A 20,413-nucleotide genomic window follows, 5' to 3' on the forward strand; every position below is an offset into this window, starting at 1 on the left:
GATCCCAAGGATTAGATAAACCAGAATTACGTTTAAGTTCAACATTCTTATTGATAGTAATAAGGGACTCAAACCTAGCCTTAACCTGGTCTCGGGCCTTGAATTCATCTGGGACCCCTATCTCATCTATGTATAGCTAAAGTGCACTGGCCTATCTACTGGCTGAGTAGTTTAACACGGAGCCGGAGGTCTCCACAGAGCCAGTAAATATCACCTAAATCAAAATCTAATGCGGCAACAGTGAAGCATACCTATAATTTCCAAAAAAGAATACTAGGCTGTAGTTAAATTTCCAGTATGCCTCGGACAATAGTTTCTGATTAATACATTAACACATTTTAGCTAATCATGATTTAATCAGGACTACTTGAAACCGTCTTCCTGCCCTCAGGGTCTATCTGCATCCCCATGCCAGAGTCAGATTGATACAATTTCCCATAGGCCTTTGGTGACACCAGCAATGCCAACCGAAAATGCTGAACGCCTGCAACGGCTATGCTGACATCTTCCATATTCTTTGAAATGAAAGCAAACTTGTGGTACCCTTAGCCAGCTTGCCTCGCTTATGCCTTGCCAATCTCTAACAGTATATCATAGCTGTCCTCCAAGCTATGAAGATGAACAGTTCCCATTATGAGTTCAAACCTCTGTCTTAGGTTGCATAGGTCGTATCTATATCTTGCCCGTCGTTGAGCGAATGAACGGTGCATAAGAGGTGCAGGAAACTTTCTCAGGAGGCCCAGGCAAAAAGGTACAAGGATGTCATAAGAGAGTATGTAAGTATGGGATATGGGATAATATTATCTCTGACCCTGGTAATGGTAATGCAATAGGCCATGCCAAATTAAAACCAAATTAGCAAGTTGTCAGAGAAGATACTGGAAATTCATGTATAACTGCCTTAAAAGCTAAAAGAAATGTACACGTGTTTCACTCTACAGCAAAGGAGAATCATAACAATATATAGCAAAATTTGTAGAATAGTTAAGATAGGATGAATTAAAACATTAAATACATGGTTTGCAGTGGGCGAATACCCAAAGAAAAGTTCCCAAACTGAGACATGAGCGTCTCGTAGCAAATTTTATGCAATCTGTCCATTTTAAAAGTGATAGTATGATTCACTTCTTTGGAGGTTTTCTTAAGTTGTTCAATGTAAGTATGGAGTTCAGTAAAGTTCAGCAGCTTTTGGAATGTCTCATTCCCCATTCCAAGAGGTAGTGGATGTACAGCATATGAAACAAAGTCTGAAATGTCCATAGAATAGGTTAAATAGGAGGAATTGTACAGCAAAGCGTTCTTAGGAAGGTGGCTATCTCCGATGAACAGGAAACATTGTGTACAGCATGTGTGGAAAAGTCTTTGCAGTCAGGGTGCAGGAAGATGAATTAGTCCAGCAGGAACCGGCAGTCTCTTTAAACTGGTGAGATGGGATGAAATGATGTTTGCACAGGATCTGATGTTTGCACAGGATCTTTCAGTCACTGCAAATTAGTGGTATTCACCCTTGAGATGGAATGATGTTTGTGCATACAGGGAGGGATTTGAAAAGAGTCCCGATATCATTCAGCAGCTGTACTTCAGTGTGATCCAAATAAGAGATAGAAAATGGGAGAGAAACCATGTTGCCTGTACTGAATGTAGAGAGAGAGAGAGAGAGAGAGACCAAGTTGCCTGTACTGAATGTGGCAACATGTGACAATATTAATGCATTTACTTGTTATAGTTATGGCAAAAGAGAGACAATATTCAAGTACTTAAGGTTCTTAATCAGACATTCCAAAAAGATATGTTTTTGTGCGCTGCATATAACTATTATGGCAATTCAGAGAGACCATAATTCTGTACTGAATGTATTTAAAAAATTATGTCAGAAATGTGTACTGAATGGTTCATATCAAGTGAGCACCATAGAATATAGATATAGAATAAAACCTTTTCTTAAAATATAACCCCTAACTAAGCTATATTTAACATATGCAAATTATAGGGAAAAAGAACATTGCGCATTTGGGCTAGTAAAAAGTGGGAAAAGAGCTAGCTCTAGAAATGGCCAATATTATGTATCCTGGGGTACCCCTCAAACTAAAACAAGTAGACAAAACACAGACCACATGGCACAGACAAAACACAAAACACATAGCTCTAGGCTTCAAACTATTCTTCCATCAGTCAAGTGTTCAGAGCTGAACTTATCTCTGGAAATAAACACATTGTTATAGAAAAACAAAACAGAGATGAACACATGAGTAAAGTATATGGACAAATAATGCATAGCATAACCATCTCATATTTAGAAAAGCTAATGTCTCTTTGGATCGTCTTTATCTCTGCAGTGACAAAGAGGATCCCTGGAAAACACCAGAAATATCCTAGTGCCAAAAACTGGGATGGGCATGCATATATCCGAACCGCTGCTAAGAAAAAGAAAAGAAAAACACATTTTAATTTTGCAACATCCTAATTTCAGCTAAAACAATAGGAAGGAATTTTTTTCCATTCACAAATGTGCCAGCTGTGGCTTTCCAGATTTTATCTTTAATAGTCCTATTCATGCGTTCGACAATACCGGAACTCTGTGGGTGATATGGGAGATGAAATTTCCACTCAATGCGGAATGCGATAGCTAAATCTTTGCATACTCTGGCAGTGAAAGCAGGACCATTATCTGAGTTGATGTGTGTGGGACATCCCCACCTAGGGATGATTTCGCGAAGTAAAATGTTCACCATAGTCTGAGGGAAAAAACTTCAGGTTATCGGGAGAACATGTCAACAATAACAAGGGCAGCTGGTATACAGGGTTTCCCCTCTTTGCACCAAAGTCCGTCCGAAGGGCGGCTTTGGGCACTGGCCAGATGGGCATTGATTAAGCCAGTGACCAGGGTCTCCGCAATTAAAACATCCAGTACTTCTAGATGGATTATTACTATCTCAATCGGAGGCAGGGGCCCGCCCGCTACGAAACCCGTGACCCCCTCTTCCGCGAGGAGCGGACAGGCGCGGTCCCCAGGTAGGTAGCTGGCCCTAATAATGCAGGATTTCCCGAGGCTTAGAGATCTCAAAGCGTAGGAGAGTGTTGCGTAGTGGTTAGCGCTACAGCCTAAGGAACCCGCACTGCTCCTTTTTTCAATCTGAAATTATGCACGAGAACTAGTGGGCCATTCTGAAATCATTTGTTTGACCAGAATCTGCAAAGGAGAACGGAGGTTAGAAAGGAAAGTCTGAAGTAGGGAATCCATATTTGCATGGGCACTAAGTCCTGCCTCTTGGGTCCAGGTTTCATTAAACCTCTTCCACACCTATCAAGCTCTGTCTGCAATCCTAATCGAATCACATTGGATTCCTGTTACTCATCGCATTACCTTTAAAATCCTACTTTTAGTTTTTAAAACATTGTCTTTGAACGAACCCCAATTCATTAATAACTATTTATTCCCCATAGTATATCACGTTCTTTAAGATCCATTAATCAAAAACTCTGAACAATTCCATCATTGAAAGTTATCGGAACTCGTCATCATGATATCTTCTCTATAATGGCTCCACAATTATGGAATACCTTACCTCAGCATTTAAGAGAAGAAAATGACCTAAACCATTTTAAAGGCAATCTGAAGAGCTTCCTTTTTAAAGACGCCTTTAATTTATTTATTCCCTATTCCTATTGTTTTCACCATTCATGTCTTCTTTTGTGCTTTATTAATACAATTGTAGTTCTGCCCTTTTTTCCTTATGTATCTGTTAGTTTGTATGTCAATAATGTCAAACTCATGTAATTTATTATAAATAAGCTTATGTGTACACCTTGTTTTTTATTTGTAAATCGTTTAGCAAATTAAATTAAGCTATTCAATAAGTTAAAAATAAACTTGAAACTTGAATCTCACAAATTTCCATATTTTTCTTGCTCTATCTGTAAAACTAATTCTGGCCCCTGTATTAATTAAAGTTAATTTATCCTGACCCTCTTTGGTAGTATTAACATTGGGGCGGCCGCAAGTGCCCAAAATCAAAGGTGCCACATACCTCAAGCTGAATTCAGAGTCTGACTTCTTTCCCTTATCCTGCGTCTCCAAAATTGAGTCCACAGGAAAGTGATAGGAGTCCGGCAGGGCTGTGAAGGTTTGAGTGACCTTGGTATTTAGATACAGAAAGTCAGGACATCCCTATGCACTAACACTGTTTTTGTTTTTTGTTTTTCTGGCTGTCAAATCACTTTTTACTCTTTCCAATTCTATCTGCATTGTATCTTGATCCTGTTGCAATGCATTATATAAAGGCATCACTAAGAAAGAAAGATAATGCCTCCAAATTATTCAAAATACTGCCATTAAAATCATTTCAACTTAAAAGCTCGAAAATTTGATCATGTCACACCACTTTTGATTAACTCCCATTGGCTTCCCATAGATCATCGATTTACTTATAAAATAATGTTACTGATACATAAAACCTTAGCTTCCGGTCTACCTGATTTTATCAACAGGTTATTAATCCCCCACAACCTCCATTGCACATTACGTTCTTCTTATCAAAACCTGTTATCCATTCCCTCTTTAAGACACATTGGCACCATGCGTACTAATATCTTTTCTGTGACGGCCCCTACCGTCTGGAACTCAGCACCAAATTATATAAGAGAAAGTTCATCACTTGATAAATTTAAAACTAGCTTGAAGGCCTTTCTTTTTTAAAGACGCATTTGGAGTATAAAAGTCCTTTTAAGGACTGTAATGGGACTTTGCTCCTTGCTTTTCTTATTCATTTTAATCTTTTCTACAAAGTGCTAGATTACCGTATTTATTTTTTGTTTCCTCCCTTTTGTTTTGATCCTTCTCTCTTTCTTTTTCATTATAATTTGTTTTGTTTTTAAATATATGCCTTTCTGACTGTCTGTTTTAATAATTACACAAATGTATTTCTACCCTTTTTCATTTTGTTTCGGTAAGTTCCCCAAACAAACCTGAAACCTACTTACAGGGAGCTCTTCTACGTTTAAAAGTTTCAGAAATCATATTCGTTCTGTCCACTGAATATACATTAACATTTTATAACATTTCCAATATTCTTTTATCATTCTTAAAAACTTATTTCAGACAATTTATCTATGTATCAAACAAGCTGCTGAAAAGTTCTCAGCTGGCCTACAAACAGTGCTGAAAACTAGTCAGCCTGCTTGTCACTACAACAAAGGAGAAGGAGGGGCTGTCCTCCTCCTCTTCCCGCCAAAGACTGCCACAGAATCAGAATCAGATCTCCGACTCCAACTCAACCACTTCACCCATACCACACATCCACAACCTGGTTCACTCACATTCAATTCATATTAAGCCCTACAGGGTTCACCACTTTCACCTACCCTATTCAACATTTACATATCCTCTCTAGGACACCCACTGCAAAAACCAAACCTGATCTATTACATATATGCAGACGACATCTCCATCCTAATCCCATCCCAGTGAATAGCATAACAAATGAAACCTCAAAATACATTACTCATATAATGGCCGAAATAGAACATTGGACAAGCAACTTCAAACTGAAACTTAACACAGAAAAAAACAAAAATCTTCCTTGCAAGCCCAACGGATAAAACTGCCAATTAAACGCTATATATAAAAGACCATGATTACCCAATTACCAACACAATAAAAATATTGGGAGTCACATTGGACACACACACCTCACTATGATTGAACACACGAATATAGTGGCAACAAAATGTTTCACGATGTTATGGAGATTAAAGACCATCAAAAAATACTTCGACCCACTATTGTTTAGATTACTAATGCAGTCACTAGTGCTTTCTACCCTGGACTATTGTAATATCGTTTATTTGGGTTTCATTCAGAACTCAGCTGTCCGCTTGATATATGGATTAAAAAAGAATGACCATGTCATCTCCCATCACAAACCACTGCACTGGCTGTCAGTCGAGGCAAGAATATTATTCAAGTTCTCCTGCATATGTTTCAAGCTAGTTTGGGGACCAGCACCTACATATCTACAAACCCATTTCGCACTCCACAACCCAACAAGACAAACCAGAAACAGCTATCTTTTTTTGCATACCCAAGCATAACCAATTGTAAATACAAAACCTTTCTGGACAGAACCTTCATGCTCCAAGCAAATAAACAACAACATTGGCTAGACAGTCACATTAATAAAACAGAGCTGACCTACAATGCCTTTAGAAAACTCATAAAAACTACCCTAAACAGAACCCTAAACATCACCTAAACAGAACCTCACCAAGTACTCTTTCTTTTCACAATGCTCTCTGAAATCCTAATTCTTGCTGTTTCTGAATACAAACTGTACATTGTAATTTTTTCCCTTTTTTCAGGAAAGTTACGATTTTTCTTTACAGGTCCGCTCCGAAATTCTTAGCAAACATTATATTTTGTAATTTTGATTCCTAATAGTCTCTGTACTCTGTACTCCCTCCACATATTGTAAATCGCTGAATGTTCAGCTCTCTTAAATGTAAACCGCCTAGAAGTCGCAAGATTGTGGCGGTATAGAAGAATAAAGTTATTACCATTATTATTATTATTACTGAAGCAAACAAAGTCTCATCTGTCTAGGAGGTGGAGAATCCTAAGTGCCTTTATGACCCATTAGAAAAACAATATCACAATGCAGGAATTTTTTCAATAAAAAAAACAATATAACAATGCAGAAATTTTCGCTTACCTTACCTTATAAGCGAGGTACATTAATAATATACAATATAATCTTATACTCTATAAAATCTTATCTAAGTGATAGAAGAGAAAAGCGCATGCAAAGAATGGTACAGATGACAGAATGCGCAGACGTTTCTATAAATCCACAATAGAGACTTTCCAAAAGTCTTCACTTAATTTCATTCTTCCCGAAAGAATGGCAGCTGCTTATTTTCGCGGCGGGAATTTACCGAAAGCTCCACATTAATATTTGTCCTTGCCAAAAGGACAGTAACTGTGGCGGGTTTACCAAAAACCCTACAATTTAAATAAAGGGTTGGAACATGATGCCAATACCTGTGAGTATTAAAGAACAGAATTCAAAATTCAGAAATACTCACAAAATATTGGTAATGTCAAGTCCATCCCGGACGTAGCCCCCAAATTGAAACGAACAGGATCCGTTTCTTGGTCCCGAAATCGTCCTGCAAAACATTCTGTTATCTATTTCAGACGTCTGGAGGCAATTCCCCTTAGAAAGTAAGATACACGGACAGAGTTCTAAAGGGATAGCCTGTTTTTTTTTTATTAGTCTGCATTCATTATATATCTTCAGTGGTATTAGCAGATGACGTAAGTACAGACCATATCTAGTGACAGGATACATAGGCTTCAAAGAAGTAATCAAAAAGGAGCAGGATATGTATTTCATTGTTTAAAGCTAAAAGGTGTAAAAAGCTTCCTTTATCTATCTCAACCGGTACATAGTAGTGGGGGGTCGAGCCTTCATTGTCTGAGAGTTAACTTCGTTAACAAAAATTAAATGACCTCTTCCCAAACCATTAAAAGAGTAAACATCCAACATTCTACATTTGATTACTTCCAGCATGGACAGACACAGAAAACTTATCCATTAAAATGTGTCCTTTCATAGACAGAGACAGAAAACCTATCCTTTCCTTTCATCTGGGGGAAATGATATAAAGCCAGTGTGTGACGTGTGCACGAGTGAAGGGGAATGTGATACAATAAGCTAGTTGGGAGATGAAGAAATGCAATGGGAGCCAGGGGACTAAAACATAAGGAACGAGTATGGTATTAGTTTGAATGTGTACTACAGTGAGAAACACCAAAGAGTAAAACTAACACGTTTCAGAGTAGTTTTGGTTCCCATAAAAGATTTACTGTTGGGGAAGGGAATCCTTAACTCTGACCCTCTCTAATTATCAAGCACAGCTGCAGCATTACTAAAGCCTAAAGATAAAACCCTAATCTTAATTGAAGCTCACCAAGGGGTTTGTTAAATGTGAGGGATACAGCCAGGTAATTTTGTTCTCTCTCTCTGAGCCCAGGCAATTCCATTTAAAAGCTCAGTGACTAGTTTTGTCAATATTAGGAACGCTTTAGTACAAAGACAAAAATGCTGTAAGCATGATTCAAATACTATAAACTCCTCAACGTTTGCCAAAAGGTGCTTAAAAAGATACAAAAAGAGAGGCAAAAATGTCAATAAGGACTCTATGAGTGGGTCTATCAGCCAATCACTTCTAGCAAACCAAACCACACTAATAATAAATGTCAATTTAGAGATAGGGACGCTCTCAGTGTGAGGTTATTAGCGACGGGAGAACAAACTCCAGCGCTTCCACTTACAAAGGCGAAGGTGAATCACCCCGCCTGCACACCATCATTGGGCGTCCCTAGTGTGCAAAATCAATAGTGCAGAATTAATATAATAAATAAGAGCATGATTCAAGCATAATTAGCAGAGCCTATATTTATTTTAAAATTTATATACTGCATAAAAACTATGCGGTTTACAAAATTCCATGCATACATAGTAAAAATACTAAAACATGTTTTGACAGAACAAACACAATAAAACATTAACTAACAGTATCATTATTAAAACCTTTTTCAAAATTCATCCAACAAGATGGAAAGACAAAATTCCATAAAACATTTACAGGATGGTAAGGCTTCAGCAGCAAATAGCATTAGCACATGAAGGTATTAACAAATAATTGTGTTTTCAACATTTTCTTAAAATTTAGTCTCCCATCACAAAATCGCAGAATACCAGGCAGCGCATTCCAAAGCTTGGCACCTGCTACAGACAGCATTTTTTGCCCCAATCTTTACATGAGAGACTAACATCTTACACTCCAAATTCAACTTCATACCATTTTCAGCATCAAGTTGATGAATTGAAAGTGGAATCAAGAGGAAAAGTAATTTTATGTCTGCATTACAGACTGTTTGAAGCATTTGTGACAAGGAGTTTATGGTTTGTTTTGAGACTGTTGGTTTGAATAAATCAGTGCATTGGTGTTCCCTCTAAGCTGAGCAGGAGTCCTCCACCCACAGTCTCACCAATAGAGGGTGCTGTTTCACTGTCACATTTTTCAATTGTGAGGGACAGGCAAGTTCTGCAGGACTCCAGGGAACATACCTGTCCTTAGCGACTGAAAATATTCCACCCCCTAGTGGTAGCAATGCAGCTGGAGGACACCTGCTCATGGTGGAAGCACTGTACTGAACATGGTTACACTTGCTCCAACATCTCAGAGTATGAGGAAATAAAAGTCTTTAAGTTTTGCACATGTGTGTTTTTGGTTTTTCCTTTTGAGTTTGCAATCCCCTTGGCCATTCCAGTAAACCGCTTGGCTGTGTGCAGTGTCTGAGATTAGGGTCTACTTACCTGCTGTCCCTACTCCCCACCACAATGTATAATGAGAATGATTGTTGGGCAGAATGACTGGACCATTCAGATCTTTATCTGCTATCATTTACTATGTTACTATGTAACTTGCTTTCCACAGGTTTCCACATACAATTCAAACTCCTCTTATTGACTTATAAATGTATTGCACTCTGCAGCTCCTCATATCTCTCCTCTCTTATCTCTCCCTACACTCCTCTCTGAGAACTCCGTTTATGGGGAGTCTCTCTTGGTGGTACCTATCTCCTCTATGGCCAACAACCGACTCTGTCCCTTCTGCCTGAAACAACCTGCCTGACTCAGTACATCGGGCTCTGTCTCTGGCAATATTCAAATCCAGACTGAAACCCCATTTTTTTTGAAGCTGCATTTAGGTCCTAACTCAACCAGTTTGTAAAGCATCCATTTCTGCTGGTCATGCCATCTACAGTACCCCACCCTATCCACCTCATCATTCCCCTTCTAATTCCCTACCTGATCAGCACATACAAATTCTCCCTTTTGTCCTGCGTATTTGTCATAATTAGATTGTAAGCTCTTATCAGGCTGGGACTGTCTTTTGCGAGTTTAATGTAATTGTTGTTGACAGAAAGATGTTACTAATTCACTATGTAATGTAACCCCAATCCTTCTCAGACTGAAGTAAAAAGTATCCCTCTTGAAATAAGATTTATTTTGTTGTCGTAAACACCAAGGGTTAAATTGATTCCTTTCTCCAGGAGAAGGAGTGAATTACATTGAAAAAATAATAATATATAATAATAAAATGTAATGTAACCTGTAAATAAAAATGTTAATTAAACCCTAAACAAAATAGATATAAAGAAGCACTAAGGATTCAAAATTTAAAATAGAAATAAAATTTAATAAACAAATGCTGTATATCAAATCTAGACAATGAAATTCTACTTCCCCTCTGTACAGTTCTTCTTTTTCCCCAGATTTGGGTATTTGAGGCTTTCTGTCCTTTCTGTGTAGAGTACCACGTTGGCGCGCTGTTGCTAGCAGACTCTCTCGTCCTGAAACCAACCTACTACTCTAACTAAAACCAAATCAATAAGAGAAAACTCTATCCTACATCTAGAAATCCCACAGATACCTAGCATACTTTCTAAGCTAGAAAAAAAAACAGATAATTGGTGTTCCCGATACTATTTCCCTCCCCAGAATTTCCTATATCTCAAATCACACACACAAAAAATCAAATTCTCAATAAACTTTACAGCAAATATTCCCAGAAAAAGGTTTCCAAAGCAGTTTACAAACTTTCCTTCACCAATAGTTTATTACAACATTTCACAGGAATCAGTCACAGGACCTTAAAAAAAAACTCATCTCCAAAAATCAGCACCACAGATTTGTTATTCAAAGAATCTCTCAAACATTTCTCAGAAGATTCTCACAGAATAGCAGACCGAAACTTTCTTCAGAGATCTGGTTTCAAAAGTAGTTCACAACATTACACAGCAATCTCACAGACTACTTCTAGCATCATATAGTCTCACAGATAAAACAATTGTTCACATCAGCCAGAAAGAAATGTTTTCAACCTTGGATAAATACCAGAATCTATGAATCAAACCCCAACTTCAACCAAAACCTCCAATTCCTGTTCAAAATTCAATAAACCAGCTATAATTACCTTCTCAAAAGCCTCCCGAGCCAAAACACCTCCATACAGATCCAAGTCACCCTCCCAAACTGTCAAATCTGACAGAATGTTCAAGCAGCTGATTCTCATCTCTGCACTAGGATAGCAAACCTGTGCAGGAGATCAGCAACAGAATACCAAAACTGCACCAATACAAAAAATACACAAACCAAACTTCTCAAAATAGGAAAAAACACAGATGTTACCTTCCAGACTTTCTTTACTTTAAAAACCCTTTAAAATCTTCTTTAAACCCTGTTTTTCTCACTCAGATAACTTTTAACAATTTTTGTTCCTGGGCAGTAAGTGTAATTTCCTAATTGCTCATGTCTAAAAAGTATAGAAAATATCTGTTATTTCCATATAACTTTGCTTTTGTGACCAGGATAGTCAAAGTTGACAATTTACTTATTTAAAATTGGAAAACACCAAATTTTCATCTTTTCATTCTTATAAAGTCATAAAAAGTAACATAAGAATCACAGTTAATATGTATTTATATTGACGTTATACAAAGATGGCCACAGAAGATTTAGAAGTGAGTAGAGTTCTTCAAGATTTGTAATTAGAGTGGTGCCTCACACAACGAACTTAATTCGTTCCAGGAGCAAGTTTGTTATGCGAAAAGTTCGTTATGGGAAACGCGTTTTCCCATAACAATACATGTTAAAAAAAATTATTCGTTCTGCAGCATAAAATACGCTAAGATGACATAAAAAAAGATAAATTTGTCAAAATGGTGAAAATGGTGGTCTTGCTGAGGCCAAACTCTTTGACGAGGTCACACTGTTTTACCCCACATTCACTCCTTCTAATTATTTCCCGTTTCATTTCAACAGAAATCACCTTCCTGCTTTTTTTAGAAGCCATGATATATAAAAAATATTGAGTTTATCTTAAAAGGACGACTGCCGTGATACGTGCGTGCGTGATTTAATTCGTAATGAAGAACGATTGCCGTGATACGTGCTTAAGTTAAGCGCAGTGACTAACGACTGCCTGCAGTGCCTGCGCGGAAGGATGCAATACATCGGCAGCGATCGTGGAAGCTCGGGCGACTTCGTTGTGTGAAACGAAGTTCGTTGTATGAATCATGACATGAAGTTCGTTGTGTGCAGCGTCCGCTGTGCGAGGCGTTCTTTATGCGAGGCACCACTGTATATTGTAAGTAATTTTCACGAATCAGCCCCCATATGTAGTCTCCCATCATGTTCTTATTATTTTATCCTTGGTGTTCGAAATCTAGTATATACTGTTGGAAGCACTCATCTTGCTCCCATGAGTATGCTCCCGTGTTCTCCTTGAATGTCTCATGATGAGCATCAATGACATGGATTTTTTGAGAGTCATTCAACAGCCCATTTTACTGTAATTCTTCACCAGATTCTCAACTAACTCCAAGTAGTTTTCAGCCTTGTGATTGCCCAGGAAGCTCCAAACCACTGCAACAAAGCTGTTCTAAGCTGCTTTTTCCTTTCTAGTTAGCTTCTTGGGAAATTCCTTGCACTCCAGGATCTTCCCTAATCTGAGGTCCAACGAAGACACCAGCTTTGATCTTTGCCTCAGACAGATTAGGGAAGATGTCTTGAAGATACTTGAAAGCTGCTGACTCCTTATCCAGAGCTCTGGCAAATTGTTTCATTAGGCCCAATTTGATATGCAGTGGTGATTTTTAAAAGCCCACGTCAATTGGGACTCCCCACTCCTAAGCCCACCCCCCCAATCCTATATTTTAAATGCGGGAAGAGCATCTTCAAAAGTGGTAGGGGGTGCCATATATGGGAAATATTCTTTTATATGGCTGTTGCAACCCAGACTGAGTGCTGCCATTTTGAAAATGACAGCATTGAAGGAGTAGATGGATTAAGGTGGTGGGCAAGGGGTTGGGGGTGCAGGTGCCACTAGACTACCAGGGATGTTTAATGTTGGGGATTGATGTGAGATAGGGGGTCACTAAACTACTATGGATTTTTTTTTTTTAAATTGAGGTCCACTATTGTCAGGTCAGGGAAGAGGGTCACTAGAATACCAGGAAAAAAGTAGAGCTAATGAAAAAAATCCTAACATTTCTACACCACCTCAGACCCGGCAATAGATTTCTTACACTGTAGACATAATCACACAGGTCTGAGTTTCCTCTTCATTGCTGTGGATTTCCTAATAGCCTCTTTAATATGTACTTCAGTATGCGGAATGCTAATGTTTATTATATGAGTTAATATGAGCTTCTTTCTGCATTGTACGGCCCATAATGAGACATAGAAGGCTCGTTAACCCCGTGCTGCAGTCCATAGTAGCTTCTACATCAGCCCCTCAGGCTGGCTTAGTAACATTTTACAGAAAGTAATTGGGCACAGTGGAAAGATATCCATTTTCCTTCCCTCCTCTTGTAACAACATTGTAATTAGTTACTTACTTGTCCTGAGTGCTATGTTTGAAAGAGCTGGAATGGCCAGATCCTCTGAGGTGGAGCTTCTGGATTCTTCATCTAGCAGGATATAGAGTTAAGATGCATAAGCAAGTCAGAGTAATAGAGCTGATACACTTCTGATTTGTAGCTCAGGTATTTATTATTGTTTATGTATACACACAGTAATAGTAGGTCATGACCAATAAAGAAGAACCAAAATGGCCCATCTTGTCTGTTAAGTAAGATGTTAGGAGTGTAACTGCAGCTCTGAGCAGGTTATGCCCCATGCCATTTTTAGGGTTCCCTAACTGCAGATTTTCCACCCCATATGTTCTCTGAATACATCAGTGCAGGGGCCCTTTTATTAAAACCTGCTAGAATCTGGGCTTATCGGGTTTTTACCATGCATTAAGTCCAGATTCAATGCAGCCTGTTTTAACTTTAAAAAAAAAACAACATTTTTATGCAGGTTGTGCATCAACATAGTTATTAGTAGGGGTTAACATAACCTGCTGAGGGTTAACATGATATCACTTACCACTTCCCTATGTAGCAGGAGCTAGGTACTCCTGTGTTAGCACTGTTTTATTCAATTAGCAAGCAATAATCAGAACACATTAGCTGGACAGCACAGAAATGCCCACTCTCCATCCATGACCTGTGCCTTCTACAGAAATATTTTTTTAAGAACAGTTAACGTGTACTCATCTCCCAATTTTGTGTATGGTGCCTTAAGTTTTGCATGCAAATTGGTAAGCACAGCCAATTTGCTTCTACAACTAATTGATTAATTGGTCTAATCGGCACCAATAACTGGCACTAATCAAACGTCATATAGGAAGGAGAAAGAAGGTACCAACAAGAAGAGGCATTAGAGATGTCAAATCCAACCTAATGGTCAGAAATCCTTTATTTGCAGTTTGTATCAAAGTTTAAAACAAGCAAACTGCAAATAAAGGATTTCTGACCATTCGGTTGGATTTGACATCTCCAGTGCCTCTTCTTGTTGGATTTGACTAATTAAACATTACATGCGATTCTATAAAAAATGCGATTTTATAAAAAGTATGTGCTAGCTGCAGTGTGCAAATTTGAAGACGAGGTGTAGCCTGGGATGGCCCGTGGGTGGATCTTGGGCATTCCTATAAGTTATGCGCATTGTTATAGAACACGCCCAATCTGCACACAACTTAGGTGCAGTCATTTAAGCCTGGTTTTAGCTGGCCTAAATAGGTGTGCCTAAATTATGTGATGCACACAGGCACTAAGTACAATTCTATAAAAGGTACGTGCACCTTGTAGAATTGCACTAAGCGGTATTCTATTTGGCACTGATTTTTGGGGTGTTATATATAGAATTTGGTGCATGATAACAGGAAAATTACCACAAACGCTACCTACATTACGTACCACTAGGCGCCCTAATTGTGGATGCCTAACAATGCCCAACTAAAATCCGCATGAAACCCAAATTGTGTCAATTAGCTTAAATGGTATGGTAACTGACCAAGTCATTGAAATTAAGTGAAAAAAATATATAAAACATTAAGTAATTAAAAGCTGAGTTTGGAATTTTGTGCAATGCCTAGCAATGCCTAAGTCGAGGCACCCTCTGGTGCCTAACAATGCGTACCTGAAAAGTAGGCATGGTTAGGGATGGAGAATAGGTGTGGTAAACTTAGGCAAGCGAAATAGGCGCAGGTAAATTAGACCAGATAAAACCTGGCCTAATGTACTGGAGCCTAGCGAAGCCTAAGTCTGCTTAGGCGCCAGTAGGCATGATTCTATAAGCAGTGCCTAACGGTTGACTGACAACTGCGTGGACTGGTGCCTGAAAGTTAGGCACAGTTGGGCGCCATTTATAGAATAAGATCCTTTGTGGCTAGCTGTTTCTTGCATGCTAAGCACTTTAGGGCTTGATGCAGACGTAGTGCCTTTTCTAAAAATACTGTATAAGTGTCCATATTTTTGCCAGCATGAGCAGAAGGAACAGTTACTGTACAACATGCATGCACCAGCTTCCAAGTGGAACTATCAGTACTAGCACATGGAAGTGGCAATTTCATAACATCCACACTTAAGTGATACAATTTCCATATTTTGCTGCTCCATTTTAAATCGTACACAATCCATCAATTAAGAAACGAGGCCACAATTTTAACATGGTTTTATTTTGGAGGGATTAAGATGAATGCCTCTCGATCCCTCATACAAATCCCTGACTGAAACAAAACACTTTTTAATAGTTTACTCATTCCTTTGAACAGGTGTAAGACACAACATGGAAATTTTTCCCCATACATGTGTATTCACTTGGTAAGGTGGGAAAAACCATATACATATTTTAGTCTCATCCAACCCATACCCAAATCATGCCCCCTTTAAACTTCTGCGTGATGTGGATCTCCATGTATAAACAGCAACTTTCTGAAATTGGTATTTACAAGTATATGCTATATACATGTGTAAATGCTAATCTAATCTAATACAAGATTTCTGAATCACTCTAATACCAGTTAGTTCAAGGTGATTTACATTAAAAAGAAGCTATGGGAAAATACAATTCCTTGGATAAAAAAATGTCCTTACAATTCTTTAACTAAAAGTACTAACTTTACAATCTAGCATATAAAAATGTTTTCAACATTCTACAAAATTTCCAATAACTAACTTCTGTCCTTGTTTGTATAGGTAAATCATTCCAAATAACAATAGCAGCATATAGTGACTGGGCGTGGGTATGCAATTACTGTCCAGCGGTCTTTGCCTAAGCCACAAACCTTGGCTGAGGAGATTTTTATGGAGTTCATAGAACCGAGTATACTAAAGGAACTGAGGGTATTCAAGTTCTGATAAACACAAAAAATGTTTTATTTAGTCTTTTCTTTTACTTTTGTATTTCAACAATCACTAAAATCTCTTAGCAAACCAAAACATAGGGTCTTCTTTCCCTCAGGAAAGTTGAGATAATGTGCTCCAATATAGTTCATAGACTTAACTCAGTTTGAATGTAAAATATCACAAGAAACAAAAAAACATTCTTCTTTGCAACATGGTTTTTCTTCCTGCACTCCTGCAGGCCTTGGTCTGACCTAAACCAGCTGCACCAGACCGGCACACTCTGTCCAAGCCTGACAGCTTAGAAAAACAACCACCCAGACTTCAAGCACTTCTTTTAAAATTCACAGTTCATGCCATATCATCATTGAAGTACTCCACTGGGCTTTAACCACTGTGTAAAATCCAGGGCATGGGATCTACCACCCATATGATCAGCTCATAAAGATCCCACCCAAAAGAAAAAAGTATCCCATTTGATCTTTAATTTTCTTTTCAGTGGAAATCACATTGTAAAGTTTCACTGCAGCAGGCTTGGCAGAACTTCCCTAATAAAAGGTTCACAAACAGTTCTCTTCTTCTCTGGCAAAACAGTGGCCTCCCCAAATCATTACACTGCTTTACTCTTAACAAACAGTCTTCACAGCATTTGCTTATGCACCAAAACAAGGGAAAAAAAACTCCAGTTCCTTACAAAGCCTTCCTTAAATTCTGCCTTTAATTGGCTCAAGGAAACCACATAGCATTCTACTTTACTTTTCTTGCCAGCAATAAAATTTCTTGATAAGTATTGTGCAATAAATCTTCAATTTGAAAATAGTTGGTAGGATTAAGCTCAGAGACATGGAAAGGTTAACAAGGTGGGAGGGGAACCCCAACCACCTCAACACCCAATCATTGCATGATCCTCCATTTTTAATTAAGTGTGCAAATAACTTCAATAGTAAAATAGTTAGCAAATCTTCAGTACTTAAACAAAATTTTTAAAAAGTGAAAAAATACTTACTAGTAGCTAGTAGATGGTTTTGATGTGGCACGTTTCATTTGCTGTTTCAGGAAACCATATAGACTAAAGGTTCAAAAGAATGGTCTATCAGCAAGAGCAGGTGAGATTTCTGAAAAAAGCAAATCTTTCATTTTTCAGAGCTCTCAGGAACGCTGCTTAACGGCTGTTTTTTGCACACTTAATTAAAAATGGAGGACCATGCAATGACTGGGTGGTGAGATGGTTGGGGGTTTTTCCCCCTTGTTAACCCCTCCATGTCTCTGAGCTTAATCCTACCAACTAAAAACGAATACTTTCAAATTGAAGATTTATTGCGTTAATACTTACCATTGGAAGCTTGTGTATCAATATAGTACTCTTTTTGCTTCCTGCATTGCTACCATTGGTAATTTTCCCCTGCATGTTTTGTGATTTAGCAACAAACTTTCAGCAGGTTTATGAAATGTCCATTTCTACAATGTCTTGAACAGCTGAATAATCATCTCAATCATTATAGGAACCCAACACTTCCTCTATTTCCATATCTGCAGGATTATCAGAACATAAAGACAAAATTTCACTCTGAGTTTCCATGTCATAGGTCCTACCTGAGCTTCAGAATGTGGTGTGTCCTGCTGCTTCCATGAAGCTAGATTAGAACTCTTACTCAAACATGAGTTGCTGACTGGCTTCTAGTTCTGTTGCTGCTTACCTCTACTACTGTGGGATCCTCCCTTTTCTTTTTCTGCAGTTGGGCAATTAAAGCTAAAACCAGGTGTAGTTCTCTCCCTGATTGGTTGTGCGCTTCTCAGTGTGCTGGGCTGATTTAAACCAGTTTTCTGCCTATGGCTTGCTGAAGTTGTTTTATCTCTGGGCTCTAAATCTACCTGTACTAGTTTATCTGGGATTTTTAATAGTGATTTTAGATGACTAGATTTTGAACTACGGAATAATAAACTTGTACTTGACTGCTTGGGCTAAGTCTGAGAAGTAGTTTTAGGCAATAATTTCCCTCTCTGCATTAACCGAGGCTGTGCAATGGGCTTGTGTTGTGCAGGGATTTGTGCCAATCTGCCAATGTCTTTATCTGTCCCTCTTTACTGCAGGTCTTTCACAATGCTCTTTCACAGTGCTCACTGTGAAACGGATGGATGGCAAAGACACCACCAAATACACCAAACGGAATCTCACTAAAACTCATTTGCCACCGCAAATCCGCTATAATAATTCCCTTAGCGCGCATGCGCACTTCAAAGTTGATGGGTCTGTTATCCGTGGCGCCGTGCCTGCGCATTCGCAGTGCCTGCCTCAGCTGATTTCCTGATCTCCGATGTCGGCTGACTTCTGACTACGTTGTACTTGCCAGCTTCCCAACCCTGTTCCTCCAAAACCGGAGACAGGGGAAGGAAGGAGTTGCGAAGCCGGCAAGCACAGTGTTGGAGCCCCCGGAGCATGGCCATAGTCACTTTGGCCTAGGGCGGCATTGAAGGAAGATAGGGCAGGGAGGGAGACTTCAACTCACTGCTCCTGCTTGCTTCGGGCCTTTCTCGCTGCCGGGTCCTGCCTTTGCGGAAACAGAAAGTAGGTGGGACCCGGCAGTGATGAAGGACAGCGAGCAGCGAGTTGTAAATGCTGCGCTGCCGATGGCTGTGTGAGACTCGGGGGGGGGGGGAAAATGAGAAATGCTGATGATAGCTGTGTGAGACCGTGGGGGGAATGCTGCAGCAGCACCCTTTTGGGGAGACAGAGATAATGAGGGAGAAGGAAGACCAGGGAAGGGGGGGGAGGAGAAATGCTGCTGTTGCACAGGGGGGAGGTCAAAGGAAGGGAGAAGGGCTACTGCTGGACAGGGGGAGCAGGGAAGGGTTCCTACTGGACAGGGGGGAGAGACAGAAGAAATAAATACAAACAGACAGTGGGCAGGAAAGACAGGGGGCCAGGGAGAGAGACAGAAATAAAGACAGACATAAAGAAAAAGGGGGCAGGGAGAGAGAAAGAAAGAAAGAAGAAATGCCTAAGTCTACACATCTTTTCTAGCACCCGTTAATGTAACGGGCTAAAAAACTAGTATAATTATAATTAGTAGCACATTCTCAAACAATCAAAGATGCAACCACTTGCTAAGAGAAGCTACTTTACCTCCATGTTACTTCCACACTGAAAACTCTATGTCCACTAAGTCTATATTTTAAGTCCGTACGTTATGTCCACACTGTAAATGCTGAAACCTAAACCCCATTGTCTATCCTGTAAATGCTGTAAACTCTGTATTTCTCATTAAAGTTTGTCCTACCCATACTATGAATGTACTCTTGTAGACCATTCTGGGCTCCTTTGGGAGGACGGACTAAATAAATAAAAGAATTAAATTGATGTTTAAAATGTATACGTCTAAAAGGGGGAAACTGCAATAATGCAAATGTGAAAAGAACAAAGCGAGATGATCGGAAGCTTCTGTCTATATAATATGATGAATCAGACAAACTGTTTTAAACTATACATTTCTCTAGCGGCAGCAAATGAAGTTTCTTATAAAATATAGAAACACCACCATATCTCTTCAGAGATAAATTCTGCGTTTATTAACTGCCAAATATACTAGCTGATTTAAAAAATGAGCTATTATTACTGATATTATTAATATTACACTACCCTCCTCCCCCCAGGCACTCCGCTTATTAGATAAGTCTCTCTTATCTGTACTCTTCTCCTTTACAGCCAACTCCAGACTCCGTCCCTTCTACCATGCTGCACCATATGTCTGGAACAAACTACCTGATTCGATACGTCAGGCTCAGTCTCTGGAAGTATTCAAATCCAGATTCAAAGCTCACTTCTTTGTAGATGCTTTCAGTTCCTAACTCCAACCCACCTTTTAAGCACCAATCTGTCTTGTCATTCCCTCTGTAATTTCCCCACCTGAGCACAGTGTATTGATGCACCTTCTTGTCTGGTTTGCCTGTCTTGACTAGATTGTAAGCTCTTTTGAGCAGGGACTGTCTCTTCTGTGCGCTGCATGTGTCAATAATGTTGTAGAAATGAGTAGTAGCAGTAGATGTGGTACTGTTACTTTACGCAAAAAAAGGAAGGAAAGGGGGAGGGGGAATTGGAGTAAAGCTCCTGAGTAG

General features: G+C 39.1%; 1 protein-coding gene across 3 annotated transcripts in view; it reads right to left on the reverse strand.

The window, feature by feature from the left end:
• LOC117360582 (multifunctional protein ADE2) overlaps window positions 1-20,413 on the reverse strand; it is a 186,157-nt gene that overhangs the window by 111,434 nt on the left and 54,310 nt on the right. For all 3 annotated transcript variants that reach the window (XM_033944548.1, XM_033944558.1, XM_033944542.1), the window contains exon 6: window positions 13,469-13,540. In XM_033944548.1, the coding sequence (XP_033800439.1) occupies window positions 13,469-13,540 (72 nt within the window). The remainder of the gene's footprint in view (window positions 1-13,468; window positions 13,541-20,413) is intronic.

This window comes from Geotrypetes seraphini, chromosome 1 (genome assembly GCF_902459505.1).
Source record: "Geotrypetes seraphini chromosome 1, aGeoSer1.1, whole genome shotgun sequence".
NCBI lineage: Eukaryota > Metazoa > Chordata > Amphibia > Gymnophiona > Dermophiidae > Geotrypetes > Geotrypetes seraphini.